Source organism: Mytilus edulis, chromosome 1 (assembly GCF_963676685.1).
Source record: "Mytilus edulis chromosome 1, xbMytEdul2.2, whole genome shotgun sequence".
NCBI lineage: Eukaryota > Metazoa > Mollusca > Bivalvia > Mytilida > Mytilidae > Mytilus > Mytilus edulis.
Window position 1 is genome coordinate 91,445,900 of NC_092344.1, and position 15,519 is coordinate 91,461,418.

At 31.3% G+C, this 15,519-nt stretch overlaps 1 protein-coding gene across 2 annotated transcripts in view; it reads right to left on the reverse strand.

Moving 5' to 3' along the window:
- Positions 1-8,188: 8,188 nt before the first annotated feature.
- Positions 8,189-15,519, reverse strand: part of LOC139494720 (uncharacterized) — a 40,281-nt gene continuing 32,950 nt past the window's right edge. The window contains exons 8-14 of one of the 2 annotated variants that reach the window (XM_071282934.1): positions 14,744-15,017; positions 13,459-13,523; positions 13,083-13,157; positions 12,616-12,774; positions 11,760-11,851; positions 11,125-11,236; positions 8,189-10,443 (exon numbers count right to left, since the gene is read on the reverse strand). In XM_071282934.1, coding sequence (XP_071139035.1) covers positions 10,223-10,443; positions 11,125-11,236; positions 11,760-11,851; positions 12,616-12,774; positions 13,083-13,157; positions 13,459-13,523; positions 14,744-15,017 — 998 coding nt within the window. In that variant the 3' untranslated portion in view covers positions 8,189-10,222. Of the gene's footprint in view, positions 10,444-11,124; positions 11,237-11,759; positions 11,852-12,594; positions 12,775-13,082; positions 13,158-13,458; positions 13,524-14,743; positions 15,018-15,519 lie in introns of both variants that reach the window. The other variant, XM_071282924.1, reaches the window with a different exon arrangement.

Consider the following 15,519-nt stretch of genomic DNA (forward strand, 5'->3'; position numbering starts at 1 on the left):
ATCCTTGGATCATTCTCCACATGTAAAAACAAAGCTTTTCTATAATTCCCTTCGATGGATATAAAAATTCAAAAGCTCGTCGAATATAACAATCCAAAAATTGTTAATGATTATGTTTTTTTTTGTTTTTTTTTATCTTTAAAACAATATTCTTTTTCACACAATAAAATATTGCAATTAAAAATACAATGCATTTGTAATGTTTTTTTTCAGTAACAAATCTTCTATCAAACATACACCTACATGTATGTATGGTATACATAGAACAATTATCATGCAGCATATCTATACATTGTTAACCAAATTTAAATACCATATTGATTTAGTGGGGGTCGTATGTAAATGAATTCTCCCATCATCTTGACACCATCCGTAAAATTGTATTTAGTACTTATGTAAATGTGAGCGCTCATAATCTCGTTTGATTTTTGAAAGCTTAGAACATCCACGTCAACTGAAACCTCGACCAAATGTATCGTATAAATTACCCGTGTAACAGACAGTTTATATGCACATAGCCAGCTTAAAGAAAGCTGGTTCGTGACGCTGATTAACTCTGATCATTAGTGACCGTACAAGACAATATTGGCCTGATTGATCTCGTCCGTATACCTAGATTTACATGGGATATTATACATTGACTATCTAATCATTTGTGGCAGCGAAATAAGAAATCTTTTGTAGTTCCTGACATATCAGTTTGTCCAATGATTACTTAGTGACATCGCTATACAAGTTCTGATGATACCTAATGAATAGTATATCCATCAATACTTTTCAGTTTTTTGTCATGTGTTTGTTTCTGTTCTAAGTGAAATAACACGGTTAACTGCATAGATTTTTCATGCTTTTTCATAATTATGATATTTATGGTAAGATTGGGTATGTTCGATCATTTCCATGGCAATATGCCTCTAAATGTCTTTTTTTTTTTTTTTTTATCTCACATTAACCTCATTAACGCTCTGCTCACATTTATTTAGTGCATGCCTAATCCAAGATGATGTTAAAAGATGAGGAAGAAGGACAAAGTGTGATAAGGCAAAAGGAGAAGATGCCTATAATCGTTGTTTAGTATCTCTCCTTCAACTATTTCATTTCCAAAATCTCACTTAGAACAACTTTTATTGACAAAACTATGCAAACCTAATACCGGTGTATATGGAATGTCAAATATAATAATTTCTTCAGTTGTTTTGTTTAGGCGAACAATATAATATGGTCGTCAGAAATAAATATTGATTCTATTTGGTCGATTTTGTTCTTCTTTTACATCTTTTATATTTTAAAACGTTATAGAACTACCAAGTGGACATCAGTGACATTCCTCATTTCATATTAATTAGGTATCATGAATACGACAATGCAATTTTGTCACAAGCGATTCCGCTGAACGTGCAAGACATCTCTAATCGTCGTCTCATCTGAAGACCAAGCTTTATAAACTTAACTTCTCAAGAATAATGTGTTGGATGTCCTTTATCAACCCCTGAAACTCCTGCTTCTTTCCAATTAGACATATCCATGTTTGTAAGACTTCTTATTGCCGACTACTGAGAAATGGAAAGTTGAAAATAGGGAAACGAAAATCGTCCAGGTTGTCGTTGATCCTAGTTAACAGCCGTCTATCTTTCAATACAATAATCAAGGTATAAAATATACCTTCTACTGACATTAATATACTTGATTTTATTCCCAAATGAATGTATGGTCTATAAAAATATTAACATTCGCCGGAATGTTGAGTAAGGGAGTTTGAAGAATCAGCATCAGATTGACAACGCTTGTTGAGTATTATTTACTAAAGGGCAGCTTTATACTGTACAAAGAATGATAGTAAAGGCAGTTGTATAGTCGAAAATCTTGACTAGTCTCCTTTACGTAGTTCTGTATATGGATTTTGTGTTTGTTCAGTTTTGATACTAAATATAATTTTATTTATACCAAATAAACTCTTCATAGATACCGGCTTAACAAACATTTGTATAGCGTTAAGGACCCAACATTACGAAAGGTTTTGTCAAACACGGCTAAGAAAATCTATTAAAAATGAGATGTGAACGGATTTGTAATTCTTTTAACAAAAATGTTGTGGGAAAGATGTAGGTGTATATGTTGACATCCTAGGTTTTCTGTGTGAATACAAAGTCATTAGTGTCGTGTAATCCACTGATGTATTTGTAGTATAAAACTTTTTTTTTGTGTTTGAGGGAGCAGCAACATATTTGTCATGAGGGAAAAAAGACTTAATTTAAAAACACTTACGCTCCGCCTAAATCTATTTAGGTATAATGTCCAGTTTATGTTGGCCCTGTTCGCGCTGTTAGATTGGTATTTATGATGAGTTTTCTAACCAAGTTCTCAACTACACCCACCAATACGGTTATTTTTACAGTTTCCACCTAATGGGCTGGGGATTCGATATGTCGGTGCTTTGACTTAGAACTATATAACTAGTTCATTGTTTACAATACCAAGGGGATCATAATCAGAAGCATTTTTCTCCTTTTTAACTTATTTTCAAATCAATCATAGTCTATATATACTATGTTGTCTATCAATGTGACCCTTTTATTGCTGACCAGAAGAACATGGTGATAATAAATTCAATTAGTTTTCATCCAAACCCTTCCTTAAATCATGAACCAATATCTGCTGGAATAAGTTTTGTATAAGTTCCTTTATAATTTTATTATTTTGTTTAGTTTCGGTACAATCAAAAATCAAGCGGACATTAAGAAAAATTAAAAGCATAACAGGATCCGCATGAAAAAACACAAATAAATAAAAATACACAGGCCAAATAAACAGATATATATATAGTCAAGACAAACAGACGAATAACTTTTAATAATCAGCAGACAGAAACAAAAAATTAAGCAAAACATATTGCCAAGGAAAAACGGTGATTGACACTGTGCAATGATGATAATCAGAAACTACAGACTACCCAATGTCTTGCTAAAGTGTCACATAGATCTCCTAATTTGAATACCAAGCCCTTCCAATTGGAACAGAACTTTGTAGGAATGAAATTTTAAAAGGAGCGTAGCACCAACAGGAAATTATCCGAAGTTATTCTTTTTTCTCTTAATCATCAGCTGTTACTCAGAAAAATATTTAAAGTTTAATAACTTATGAAAGATACCAGGCTATTTATTTTTTACCGATTCATTCTCTATGGAGACTAGCCAAGAGTCTTTTTTGGTGCAGAATGTGATACACTTTCAGTCTCTAGTTTATATGTTTTAGCGATGGCCTTATTCAAACTTGTGTGAAAAAAACTCGGGCTGTCTTTATTTTTTGTGGAAGGGATTTTATAAATTATCTTAATGAAATTCGGTGTGAGCAGCTGCGAACTTCGCACAGACGACGAGGAGAAGTTGGTTTAACATTAATGCCAGTAGCACTAAACGGCATTTTCACAATACCCAACTTAATTGTTATGCATTGGTGAAGTAGAAAAATTTAATTGGACAGAACAGACATCATATGGCCCTGGCAGATTCCGGCTGTTTGGATGGCGATGCTAATGAACTCATTAGGATGTTATGCCATATTAATTATATACGGTAAAAAAATATCTTGGCAATGTACTGATAGCTGTACGATTATATATATTAAGCTCTGATAAGAACAAACACCCTGCAGATGTTAGAACCGATATTCAAAATTCATTTCCATTCATAATTAGAAAAAAGGAATATTTGTTTTCCAAATTTCATGTATTAGTTTAAGTACTAATGCATAAGCTTTTTTTATATTTGTTGTTGGTTTTAAAATATAAAAAAAACATTTTTTCAAGTAAGAATTTCAACTTTTTTTATTGATAAGCTTTGAATCTTTTATTGGTTTAAATAAACTTGTCACATATACCAGAATTTAAATTGTATACGCCAAACGCACGATTCTGTTCGTATTTTATGGTCTCAGGTTTCAGGTGAAATTTATCGTAGGACAGGGGTTCTGCATGTTAACTTAACGCCTTTATCTCGAAATGTTGTTCCATCAATAATTGTGGAAAAAAAACACCATTTGGAAGTTAAAAAAAGGGAAGAAATGCAAGTATTTGAATCATTATCACATCACAATTCGTTACCCGTATGTTTGACATAATTTAAAATAAACAATCCCGTTAAAAGTTAACATTTACGAAAGAAATGAATTTTGAAGTAGCTGTATTTAAGCATATTTAATGAGGAGTGATTAACATGTATACAAGTTTCTGTAAGCATTGCACAATTAGTTTTCCTATCATTAAAAAACTGTCAATAGACGAATATCTACCGGATTAAAATATTATAAAAACATTTAGGAATAAAATATATAAATTGGTTGATTGTTGGTTTCTATAGGTTACAATACACCATTAGATTTTATGGGCGCAGCCATTTTATGAGCATAACATGGTATTCAGAATTAAGAGTATGACTTATCCTGATTGGTCGATATGTGCGCCCGTTGTTTTTTATTATTAGAGACTTCGTGCACTCTGCTTTATACAAAAGGCAAAATAAAAATTATTCCGTAGCCCTAAAGGCACTGAGATGACTTTTCAACGCTAGGACAAGACACGTATTTTTAAGGGCAAAATTGATAGGCATGGGAGATAAGTACAAAATACGCTAAGAAAAGCAACGCGAACCTATATTTTTTGGACCAAAAAATACTGTCATAATAACTTTTCTTTGATTCTAGCAAGGTTTCGTTAAGAAAATCAACTTTCTAAAGTCTGTATCTCGAAAAAGGCTACCATTGTCGCCTATGGGGAAATTAATTGTTTATTTCAATCTATACAGCATCGACATTTCTTTATCATAGTGCTCAAAAAGTGTCAAAAACAGCCATTTTACTTGACATTTGATGTGAAACCGTATTTTTTGGTGACAAATGAAATATTGATTATCTAGTTTTTAAGCTATAGTCTGTTTCATATTTGTATTGCGTTTTACCTTAGAAACAAGGGTGGGCTCGACTTTTGACTTACTGTGGAGCGAATATGTCATTTTCTGAAGTTCTGTTGATTTGTTCGAAAAGAGCAAGTACACATCTAGAGTTTGTGAATATAAATCGATTTTTAAACATAACAATCTCGACCCAAATGCTGTTATCGAAATTATCAAATTCAGCGAAAATGTACGAAAATGATCCCCTTCGAACATTGAAATGTTCACACGAATTACAAATAAAAGAATAAGAATAGGCATGCCATTTTGTAGTTAACAAACAGTTATCGATGTTAAAACACAAATTTTTACACATATTTCATATTTTGAAATGCTATAGTCTGTTTCAAAAATGTACTTTTTTACGAAAATGGTTTCATTTAAAACTGTTGTTCGAAATTCACCGTAGTAGTTACATATTGGATTGGTTTTGGTATCAATATAATCAGTACTTGATGATATATAAAGAATCATTGGAGAAAGTGGGCATTATCTTCAGGCCCTTTTTAGCAGTACCGCATTTACTCAAAAAAACAGATTTTTTTTCTTCACATTTTTCGACTGGGGTCACCTCCGATAAAAAATTGTAAAAATTCAGAGAGGATTGCCAGAACATTTTAAAGATGATTTATTTGTGGCATATATATTTGTGCATCTAACGCACTATGAATTGCACGATACAAGAAAGTATTAAATGCCGTATAGGTTACAATACACCATTAGATTTTATGGGCGCAGCCATTTTATGAGCATAACATGGTATTCAGAATTAAGAGTATGACTTATCCTGATTGGTCGATATGTGCGCCCGTTGTTTTTTATTATTAGAGACTTCGTGCACTCTGCTTTATACAAAAGGCAAAATAAAAATTATTCCGTAGCCCTAAAGGCACTGAGATGACTTTTCAACGCTAGGACAAGACACGTATTTTTAAGGGCAAAATTGATAGGCATGGGAGATAAGTACAAAATACGCTAAGAAAAGCAACGCGAACCTATATTTTTTGGACCAAAAAATACTGTCATAATAACTTTTCTTTGATTCTAGCAAGGTTTCGTTAAGAAAATCAACTTTCTAAAGTCTGTATCTCGAAAAAGGCTACCATTGTCGCCTATGGGGAAATTAATTGTTTATTTCAATCTTAACGTCCAGTGGCATAGATATAATAGAACTAAACAGACTATAAAATACCTTACAAGTTAAAAAAAGGTAACCGTAAAGGATTAAAATATTCCAGTCATAACTGTTTTGCTAGCTCACTAAAGATATATAACATAAATCCAAAATAAATTAATGTTTATATAGAGTGTGACATAAAAACGTATTATATACACATAAATCTGTCTAGATTTCCAGGATATGATTTAATATCTCAAACAACGATTTATCATTTCTTAAGATTTTTATGTTGACAATACACGAGATGGTGATAATGATATTTAATTGATTTATCAGTTTAAGATATAATCAGGATGACAATCTGACCGTATAATCATATTTGGTCCCATCGGATTAAATATGGAAATTTCATCTAACTTATTAAAATGCCAATCTTGAAATAAATTAGATTCTTTTTCATGTCTATTACTGTCATGAAATTACTGTTAAAATTCGCTTCTTGAAGACAGAAATCCATATATAGAGGCGGAAGAATGAAAAGTGAGATTACTTCATGACTGTCAAGAAAGACTCGCGCAGATATTATTTATGACAAAGACATAGAAATATCACAATGAAAAAATTAAAACGTAATGCTGGTACTCCAGTAAGCCTTGACGTTCATTTTTTTTAAATTCTCATAAGCTACAGTGATCAACTTAGTATGCATCTTCCGAACGTTTGTCTGTTGAATATCATATTAAAAAATTAAAAGTTATCTCATACAGTCCAATGGGAACAGATAAAATTCAGCTTGAATCATATCCATGATGTGTTTACTTTCTAGTTTAGAATAGATTTAAAGGTCAACCGGCATACCAACATAATGGATTCTTTATCAGAGGACAAAGTTTTAGAACATGAGATACTTTTCGTTTTCTCCTGTTTTGTCATGCAATTCTATAAATTTGTGTCTGTAACTTGTTTTTTTAACCTGCTAGTTGCTTAACGGGTTTTGGACATTATTTAACTGTCTCCTTGATGAATATGCCTTAAATGTCATACTTTTACACAAAACCATTTTGGAATAAAATTCAGGTTTTTTTTGTTTCCGTAAAATGTATTCATAACTTTTAAAGCTTCGTATACCAACATTATTTTAATTTATATCACCTAAACAACATTGCAAGAGTATTTTGTTGGTTTCTGTACTATATTGACTATTCACGTACAACCGGCAGTTTCATACAAGTTATGATGGTATCATACATCTAATGTTATGATATAGGTGCAGCGTATGTCTCTATCGGTAATACATCTATGAAATAAACTTTATGAAAAGAATGATGACTTTAATTACTTCATTTAAATGCCTCATCATCCACACTAAGTGTACATCACTTTTTCTATCATTTTCCAATGCAATTATGATTCCTATATAGGGGTGGATGATTTTAGGCAACTGCTAAACCACGTGTTCTTAATGATTATGTTTAAGCTTTCAAGAGTTGACGGACGCCAATGAATATGTTTCATTTGGTGTAGTTCGAATCATGTCTTTCTTTGTATGCAGACAATAATCAGTTAAAGTTAAAAAAAGGCAATAGTGGTATACCGCTGTTCAAAAGTCATAAATCAATTGAGAGATTTATCGGGTTACAAACTAAAACCGAGGGAAACACATCAACTATAAGAGAAAAACAACAGAACAACAGAAACACAAAAGTGCAATAGATAGAAACGAACTATTTGATAACAACTGACAAATTCCGATTTGATACAGGTCAGCAAAACAGCTGATGAAGCTATTTTTAAAAGAACTATTAACTCTCACTATTTTTGTTATACTGTTTGTGCTGCTCAATCTTTACTATCTTTATACTGGTTGGTGCAGGTACTGTTACTTGTCTTTTACTGTTTCTTCTCTTGGATGTGTTATTGTCGTCTGCATCTAGTTTTTGATTGTTCCACTACATATTGTCGAAAATGCACTATTATTGAATGTTACAAATTGAACTTTTCCTCGGATAAGTTGTTCTTTAAACATTTTGTTTTGATGTCAAACACAGCACGAATCAACAGAGAGGTGGAGCAATAGTATTTTTTTCTGGAGCTCTAGGCTAGTATGTGGCAAATAAATACATTTTATTCAATTTAAATCTTTATTTTTTTACACAAATCTTATTTTCACTGACAAAACAGACATACTTTATTTACATTCCTAATCGTAAATGACTGAAAAACCATCTGAAGCATACACATACATACGCCATTCTTTGGTTAAAACAATTTAACAAGCATATGTAGTATATTCATACATACTACATTGTCTTAATATTCGAAACAAAGGCTGTGAAATAAACATATTATATACCCAAAGTTTATGTTTTTACACAAAAACCACATTTGTATACAAATCCAAAATGGCTGACTAATAAATATCCAGAGCCTCTGTTTCGGCAATAAAAATTAAAAAAATCCCACTTAATTTCACCAAACGAAGTCTTATATCACACTTTATGAGACAATAGATTTAAACCATAAATATTAACTGTGAAATGTATACCATATAAGATCATATATGTGGAAGTAAACTGAAAACTACAATAGTTCATATAAATCTTCTTATTTTTAATTGGTAACAATTATAAGACAGTTGGTGTTTTAAAAAATACTCGTAAAACGTAACTATACAAATATATTATGCCTGATCATGAGTATTTAAGTACTTTTAATGTATATATATATTATGCTCCTTTCCTTGTTTAGAGTACGTTGTAGCAAAATAATGAAAAACATACTTATGAACGCACTTATAAATAGTCATACCTTTCTTTCATTCATGGCAAGAAATAACGCAATTAACACACAGAAACACTAACAAACACAACCATAAACACACTCTCTCCTTCAAACATCTACAACTCTCATTTATCAGCACTACTTGGATCATCACTTATTCTTAAAGAATATTTCATCACAATAAACTATAAATTACTAAGACATTCTTTTAAACAATATTGGTATCTTTAGACACCAACAAAAAATACCCTGCAATGGTACATGTAAGTACATACACGGAACACAGTAACATTTGGGAAGGTTTTACCAAAGCAATTGGAATGACAACATCATAAACTAATGTTTGCAATGGTAAAACAAAATGATAGTGGATATGTCTATCCTAGGTGATAAGGTTTTATGAAATATCATAATTTACATTCGATTAAAATCTTCAAATGTCGATGTGATAACGAGTAATATGCTCTTTGAAAAAAACATTTGTTTATATTCGAGTATTTTTGTTTTTATCAAATGCTTTATTTGAAATGCAATATAGAAAACATCTTACGCAGACTTTCGGTAAAAAAATGAATACTTCTAATTCGTAAAAACAAAATAAACACGCTGTGAAGACTGAAATTAAAGTGAATGAAATTCATAAGCCAATGAACAATGATAAACCCTGCTGGTGTAGGGAACAATAATATAACTATTCTGAGTATTTCACATAGACTAGAACCCTCGTGCAGCTTTGCACAAGAAAACAGTGAATACATAAGCAACTGGATCTGGTTTGATAAAATGAGGTCCATTGTAATGCTTACATATGTGTTGTGAGCAAGTTTTAACATTATTCGTTTAAACTTGAAAAGAAGATATTACTGAAGGTAATTCACTACATACGTAATAATTGTGTTCATATTAAGAATTTTATCATGGGTTCGTTTATGAATAATTTACCACGTTTGACAGATATTATATTGACCAGTCAACAATGTTTTTTGACTCAGAAATGTACTCGGCTTTACATGATGCAATCAAAATGATCAACCTTGTATTTCGTTGTTGTACCTTCTTAAACGAAAGTCGAGTAATGGAATTGTAGTGGCTGAGATCCAACACATCTATAAATAGCACCACAAAAGTAAACAAAAATATCGGGACTATGAAAATGATAAATGTTGCTATCACAATACCTTAAAAAGGCTATTTAAATGTCACCAAGGTTAACCTGATGTCATCTTAAGTAACAGACGTTACTGTTTTGACCATTAAATAGTTCATGGCAAGCTTTAATGTCAGTTTAATATCCAGTCACAACACAACCGGTTCTCTTTTCCATCATAAGCACTTGAGCACTGTTGATCCATAGAATATTGATAACTTATGTATATCACCTAATGCTCTGGATAACTTTGGACAGTATCGTCAGTGAGAAAAGCCAGACCAAACTAATTGTTTGTGTGGAGCTATGATTTGACCCGGCGTCTATGATACCACTAGCAGGATTATGTTTTGTTTTGTCTGGATACTCATTGTTATTATTATCACGATCTGATGTGTATCCATTGGGTGCTGCACTTCCCACCGGTGGCAATAAATTTCCACATCCATCTGAAACACACAAAAATACTTTCAGATATTCTTGAACCTATATTCAGGTACATTTTAATGTACTTTTGATGATTTCGACGTATACGAATTTACTGGAACGATTAATCAAATAGGAAAACAGAATGCATTAGAATGATTCACTATACACCACAACCAATAATGAGCTCATGGAATAAAAAAAAACAGAACTAAAGATTCATAAAATGTCATTACCTTTGAATTTATTATTGAGTTTTGGGCTTTGGCATAATAACATATTTTTGTTTTGTTTCAGGTTTCATTATACTATTGATATCCTTACATAGATACTCGTAATAAATACCAAAATTTGACGTTTAATCTGAAGCAAATACTAATTACATTGCTGGAAACTACAACTCTGAATCAGAATATCGAACGCGACAATGCAATTATGTTAAAAATTACGACAATAACAAACTTCTTTCAAAAATCACCTGTGGATAAAGAGGATAATTGGTTGGAAAAGAGTTAGTATCAAAGACAGTAAATTAGTAAAAAAGACATGTCTTGTGACAACTAATGAAAGTAATGACAACATCATCACCACTGTGAGGCTTGATTAGAACATTACAATAAGTTTATATAATCTAAAGAGTTCATTTTCTTCTCATTAGTTCTAAATAAGGAAAGGAAATGTTTGAAGAAACTTAAATTGCATACCTGCTGGCTTAAACAAGGCATAATTAATTTTCCTGCTTGTGATGACAGAAAGTCTATCTCTACAAAATTCGTCTTCATGTACATCGATTCCATCAGCCGATTCAACATAAGCCTGAGGAAAAAAAACATGGCTACATAACTATATGTTATATAAACATGTGACTCATTTCTGTTATTATATAAAAGGAAATAGTTGTCATGCTGTATTGTTTCGCCAAATGTAATGAATAGCTCCAAACAGTAAAAATATCGAAGCTTGTGAAATATCACCATCGGATTACATAACGATTATATTAAAAACTTCATTTAAGACAAACAATAAATTTGTACATATATTTTTTTTCAAAAAGGATCTCATACCTCTAGTCGACCTAGAGAACATATTTTTTAATCCTAGAAGTACTAAAAATCAGAAGGCCTGTAAGTTATCAGAGCTTTGGATTAGGAAGATGATCCACATATTTTTTTAAATGATTTCTAAATATTTTCACTGCCCCCTTTTTCAAGCGATAAACATACGCACACACCAGCACCACCGCTTTGTGTCATTGTTCAAAACATTCTTAGAATACACAAGTCACCATTAAATATTCACATTAACAACTTTGAATTTTGAAATCATTAAGAAAACTTACCAAACACTTTGCAGATTTTCGACTAGGATGGTGTGCAATAACAAATCGGACATTGTCTTCCTGCCAGCTTACTAGACATTGGTATATGTCCACTACAAATAAAAAAAGTTATTGAGTATAACTCAGTGAACAACAACCAGCAATTATTACTACATTGTATGTTAAAGAGTATGCGATGATATAAATAACAAAATGACAAATTCCATGTCTAATTCACATGGGTTTTGTTTCTGTTCAATTGATACCAAATTATAGGAACATTATACAAACATAACTGTTTCATTTAATCCAGTCCTCATCAGTTTAATTCAATAAAGAGCTTGTAAAAGAACGATCTGAACATATTCTGAGGAGGTTTGTGCTTAATAGTGGTTTGTAAAGTTTTTGTTCACTTGGCTCAAAATAAAAGTACAAGGCTTTTGCATTCTTTGAAGTTTATTTATTTGATAAGAGACTAATTGATCAAAGTATTCGATTCTAAAATTGTACATTCATTATGCATGTAAATGTACATTAAAGCTGAAAATGGTTGAATTTGTAATTAACAACTGAGTTCAGATCATGAATACTAGATCATATGTTATTTGATAAATTATAAATGAATCGAAACTGCATGCATCAAGGTATTTCTTAAATCGAAAACAGAAAAATCAGATAAAGAAAGCTGTTTTTACCTTTACAGAATTCCAAAAATACAAGAATTACTACATGAAAGAAACGGAAATGTTCATTTTAAAAATACATTTGCTGATTTAAAGCATATTACACCCTCCCAAAATACCTTTAAAAAATCTTTCCTGATCTTTACCAAAATCAATTTTATTCGTAATGTTACCTAAAATTAAACTTTTGCTACCTGAACGTCTACTGGTTTTTGGACAATAATGTTGTATCTCTATTTCATCGCTCATTCTACATCCACTGATAAATTGACCTTCACAATCCGAGGCTTTGTCAGCAAATCTAAATGATCCTTTTTGTGGGCAAGATGTCGGCTTCATGTGCTTATGATTCTCTGAAATTCGATAAGAGAAAATATCAATTACACCCTTAGACAACAATGCTTGTTTGATTTAAAGAAACTGTGCATAATTCAGCAGATAGTCTAGATCAAATGATACCAATATGACTACAGCATTAAGTATTCATGTATTTACCAATTCACGTGGAATAAAAAATAAACATAACAATTCGCTCATGGAGTATTATCTTTCGTGAAAAGATAAGCATTAAAATATTAACATGAAACAATCGGATAATCTATATAAAAAGGAACTTTGAAGAATTTGGAAATATAATAAGTAAAAATAATAAACAACTTACGAATAATAATAAACTTCAAAGCATTTAGGAATTGTGAATCACTGCAAACACTGAATCTATCATCAACTGCTTCTCCTGTAATACATTTGGAGCATATTTTCATAAAAAAAGTTTCAAACTGAAGATAAATCTAAAAGAATTAATGTGATACGTTGCTTTGAAATATGGATTTGCTTATTGTATTGCTGAAGGCCCAGACATATAGTTTCTTACATCTACGTCATTTGGTCTCTTGTGTAAAATTGTCTCATTGGAAATCATACCACAATTTTTTTATTTCTGTATTGGATATATATGTGTGGTAAAGGGACTAAATTACTAATTTTCAAATTCACTGTCAAATTTAAAAACGAAAGAACAAAAACATAATTCTTACCTATGTGTAGTTCAATAACTTTGTTGTGGCGCTTTTTCAGTCGAAGACATCTGTATTTCGATGTGCTAAAAATAGATAAATACAAAACAAAGTAGCAAGTAGTTCAATCCCATTATGAAACAATTGATACCAAAACGCATAATGGTTACCTATGAGTTTTGTTCTGTTTCGTAGCTAGTACATATATATATTTTCATATTCATACACACTGCTAAAATTGTGTTTGTATCCTGCAATTTAAGCTTCAACGTTTAGTATTTTTACAATCCTATACGTTGATTTTTGTGGAATGAAATTTAAAATCTATTTGAACAGTTATTTGAACATCAGAATATCAGAAGACCATAAACGTTTACTTAAAGTTTACTATCGCTCTTTGTTATCTGTACACCTGTATTTGTAGACTAAAAAGGTCGATTCCAGGATGAATATCTATGACCAACAGCAACTTTTTATTTCTAAACCATTTCGGTCGTAAATAATCCAGAAAAGCCTTCTCGTAATTAAGGAGCTTACCATAAAGAAAGTGAAAACAGATAAACGCTAGTATCATTTCCTTTAAAAGTGTGTTTGTTCGCAAATTATTAGTAAAGCCCTTCATGTGTAAAAATAAACAATGTTTCAAATATACCAGCTCTACTTTCCTTTTGTACACTTGATTACATTTGTATGGTAAATGAGAAAATATGATACTCATTGTGTCCAAACCGGAATAATATGTTTTTTTACAGCAAATGCTTCAGGAAACATGGAAGCCACTAAACAATGAAAATCAATGATATACAACATGCCAAAAATAGTTTTTGCGTTAAAGCAAATGTCAAGAAATATAACCATATAAATGTAAAAATATACATATAGCGACATACAAAGAATGGCTACCTGTTAAGTGAAATAAATGCATAAACTTTGAATGTTTTTCACTTAAAAGACTTACCAACATGTTACAGTCATATCTTTGTTGTAACGAAAATTTCCAAAAGAAATAAAAAAAAAAATATATTAAAGGCCACATTAGTATACAGCTGTTCAGAAATTGATTAGGAGAAAACAAACCCGGTTTACAAACTAAAACCGAGGGAAACACTTCAACTATAAGAAGAAAACAACGGAACAACAGAAACGATGTTACAGCAACACATTCAAACGCTCACATACATAGAAACGGAATATATGATAAAAACTGCCTTATTCCTGACTTGGTACAGGACATTTTAAGAAGAATGTCTATTCAAAGTGAACCTCCCAATTATATGGCAATGTTGAAACAGTAAAATAAACATACCATTTGTCATCTGTTGCGTGTACAATGAATTCTTGAACTTGAGAATTGAGTGTTTTATCTATATCATTTATACATCTCAACATCATCCAAGTGTCGGATCGATGTTCGTCTGCGTCAAATATGATCGTCTCTTGGGCATGTTTGTCCTTGATCCTAAACATCTGTGATTCCACCTCCAGGACATACTGCCCAGACAGATCACGCCATCGTTTGTGATGGATGAAGAATTTTGGAAAGGAACATCGTTGTAATGGCCACCGATGATCATCTGGTTCTGTAACAAACCAAAGAAATATGTTAACAGGTATAAGGTATGCGTTCTCGATTTGGAAAAAAATTACTGTAGACAGTCAAAATAGTTTCATAAAAAATATACTGATCAAGATAATTAGAAATAGGAAGTAAAAAGCATCTGCAAGGAAAAACCGTTCACTGATTCCATGACTTCATACAGTTACAAAATTGTCTAGGTAAACGCTCGGGAAAACTAAGATTTTTAAGTACTAAACACTTCCCCTTTTCCTGTTGAATCGTACATGCAACTTCTATTATAAAATTAATAGATTTAAGTATAAAATAACGTTTAATAGTGAAGTATATAACAAATGTGTAATCAAATTTTGTATTATTATATAATATTGTAAAAAAATAAATAATGGCCTTGAAATTATCATTCTTTATGCAGAAAATGTCTGTATTAAATGACTTTCAGTGCAATTTCAATTTCTCATCTGGAATGCTTGTAATATATGTAATTACTATTGCATGGTTGCACA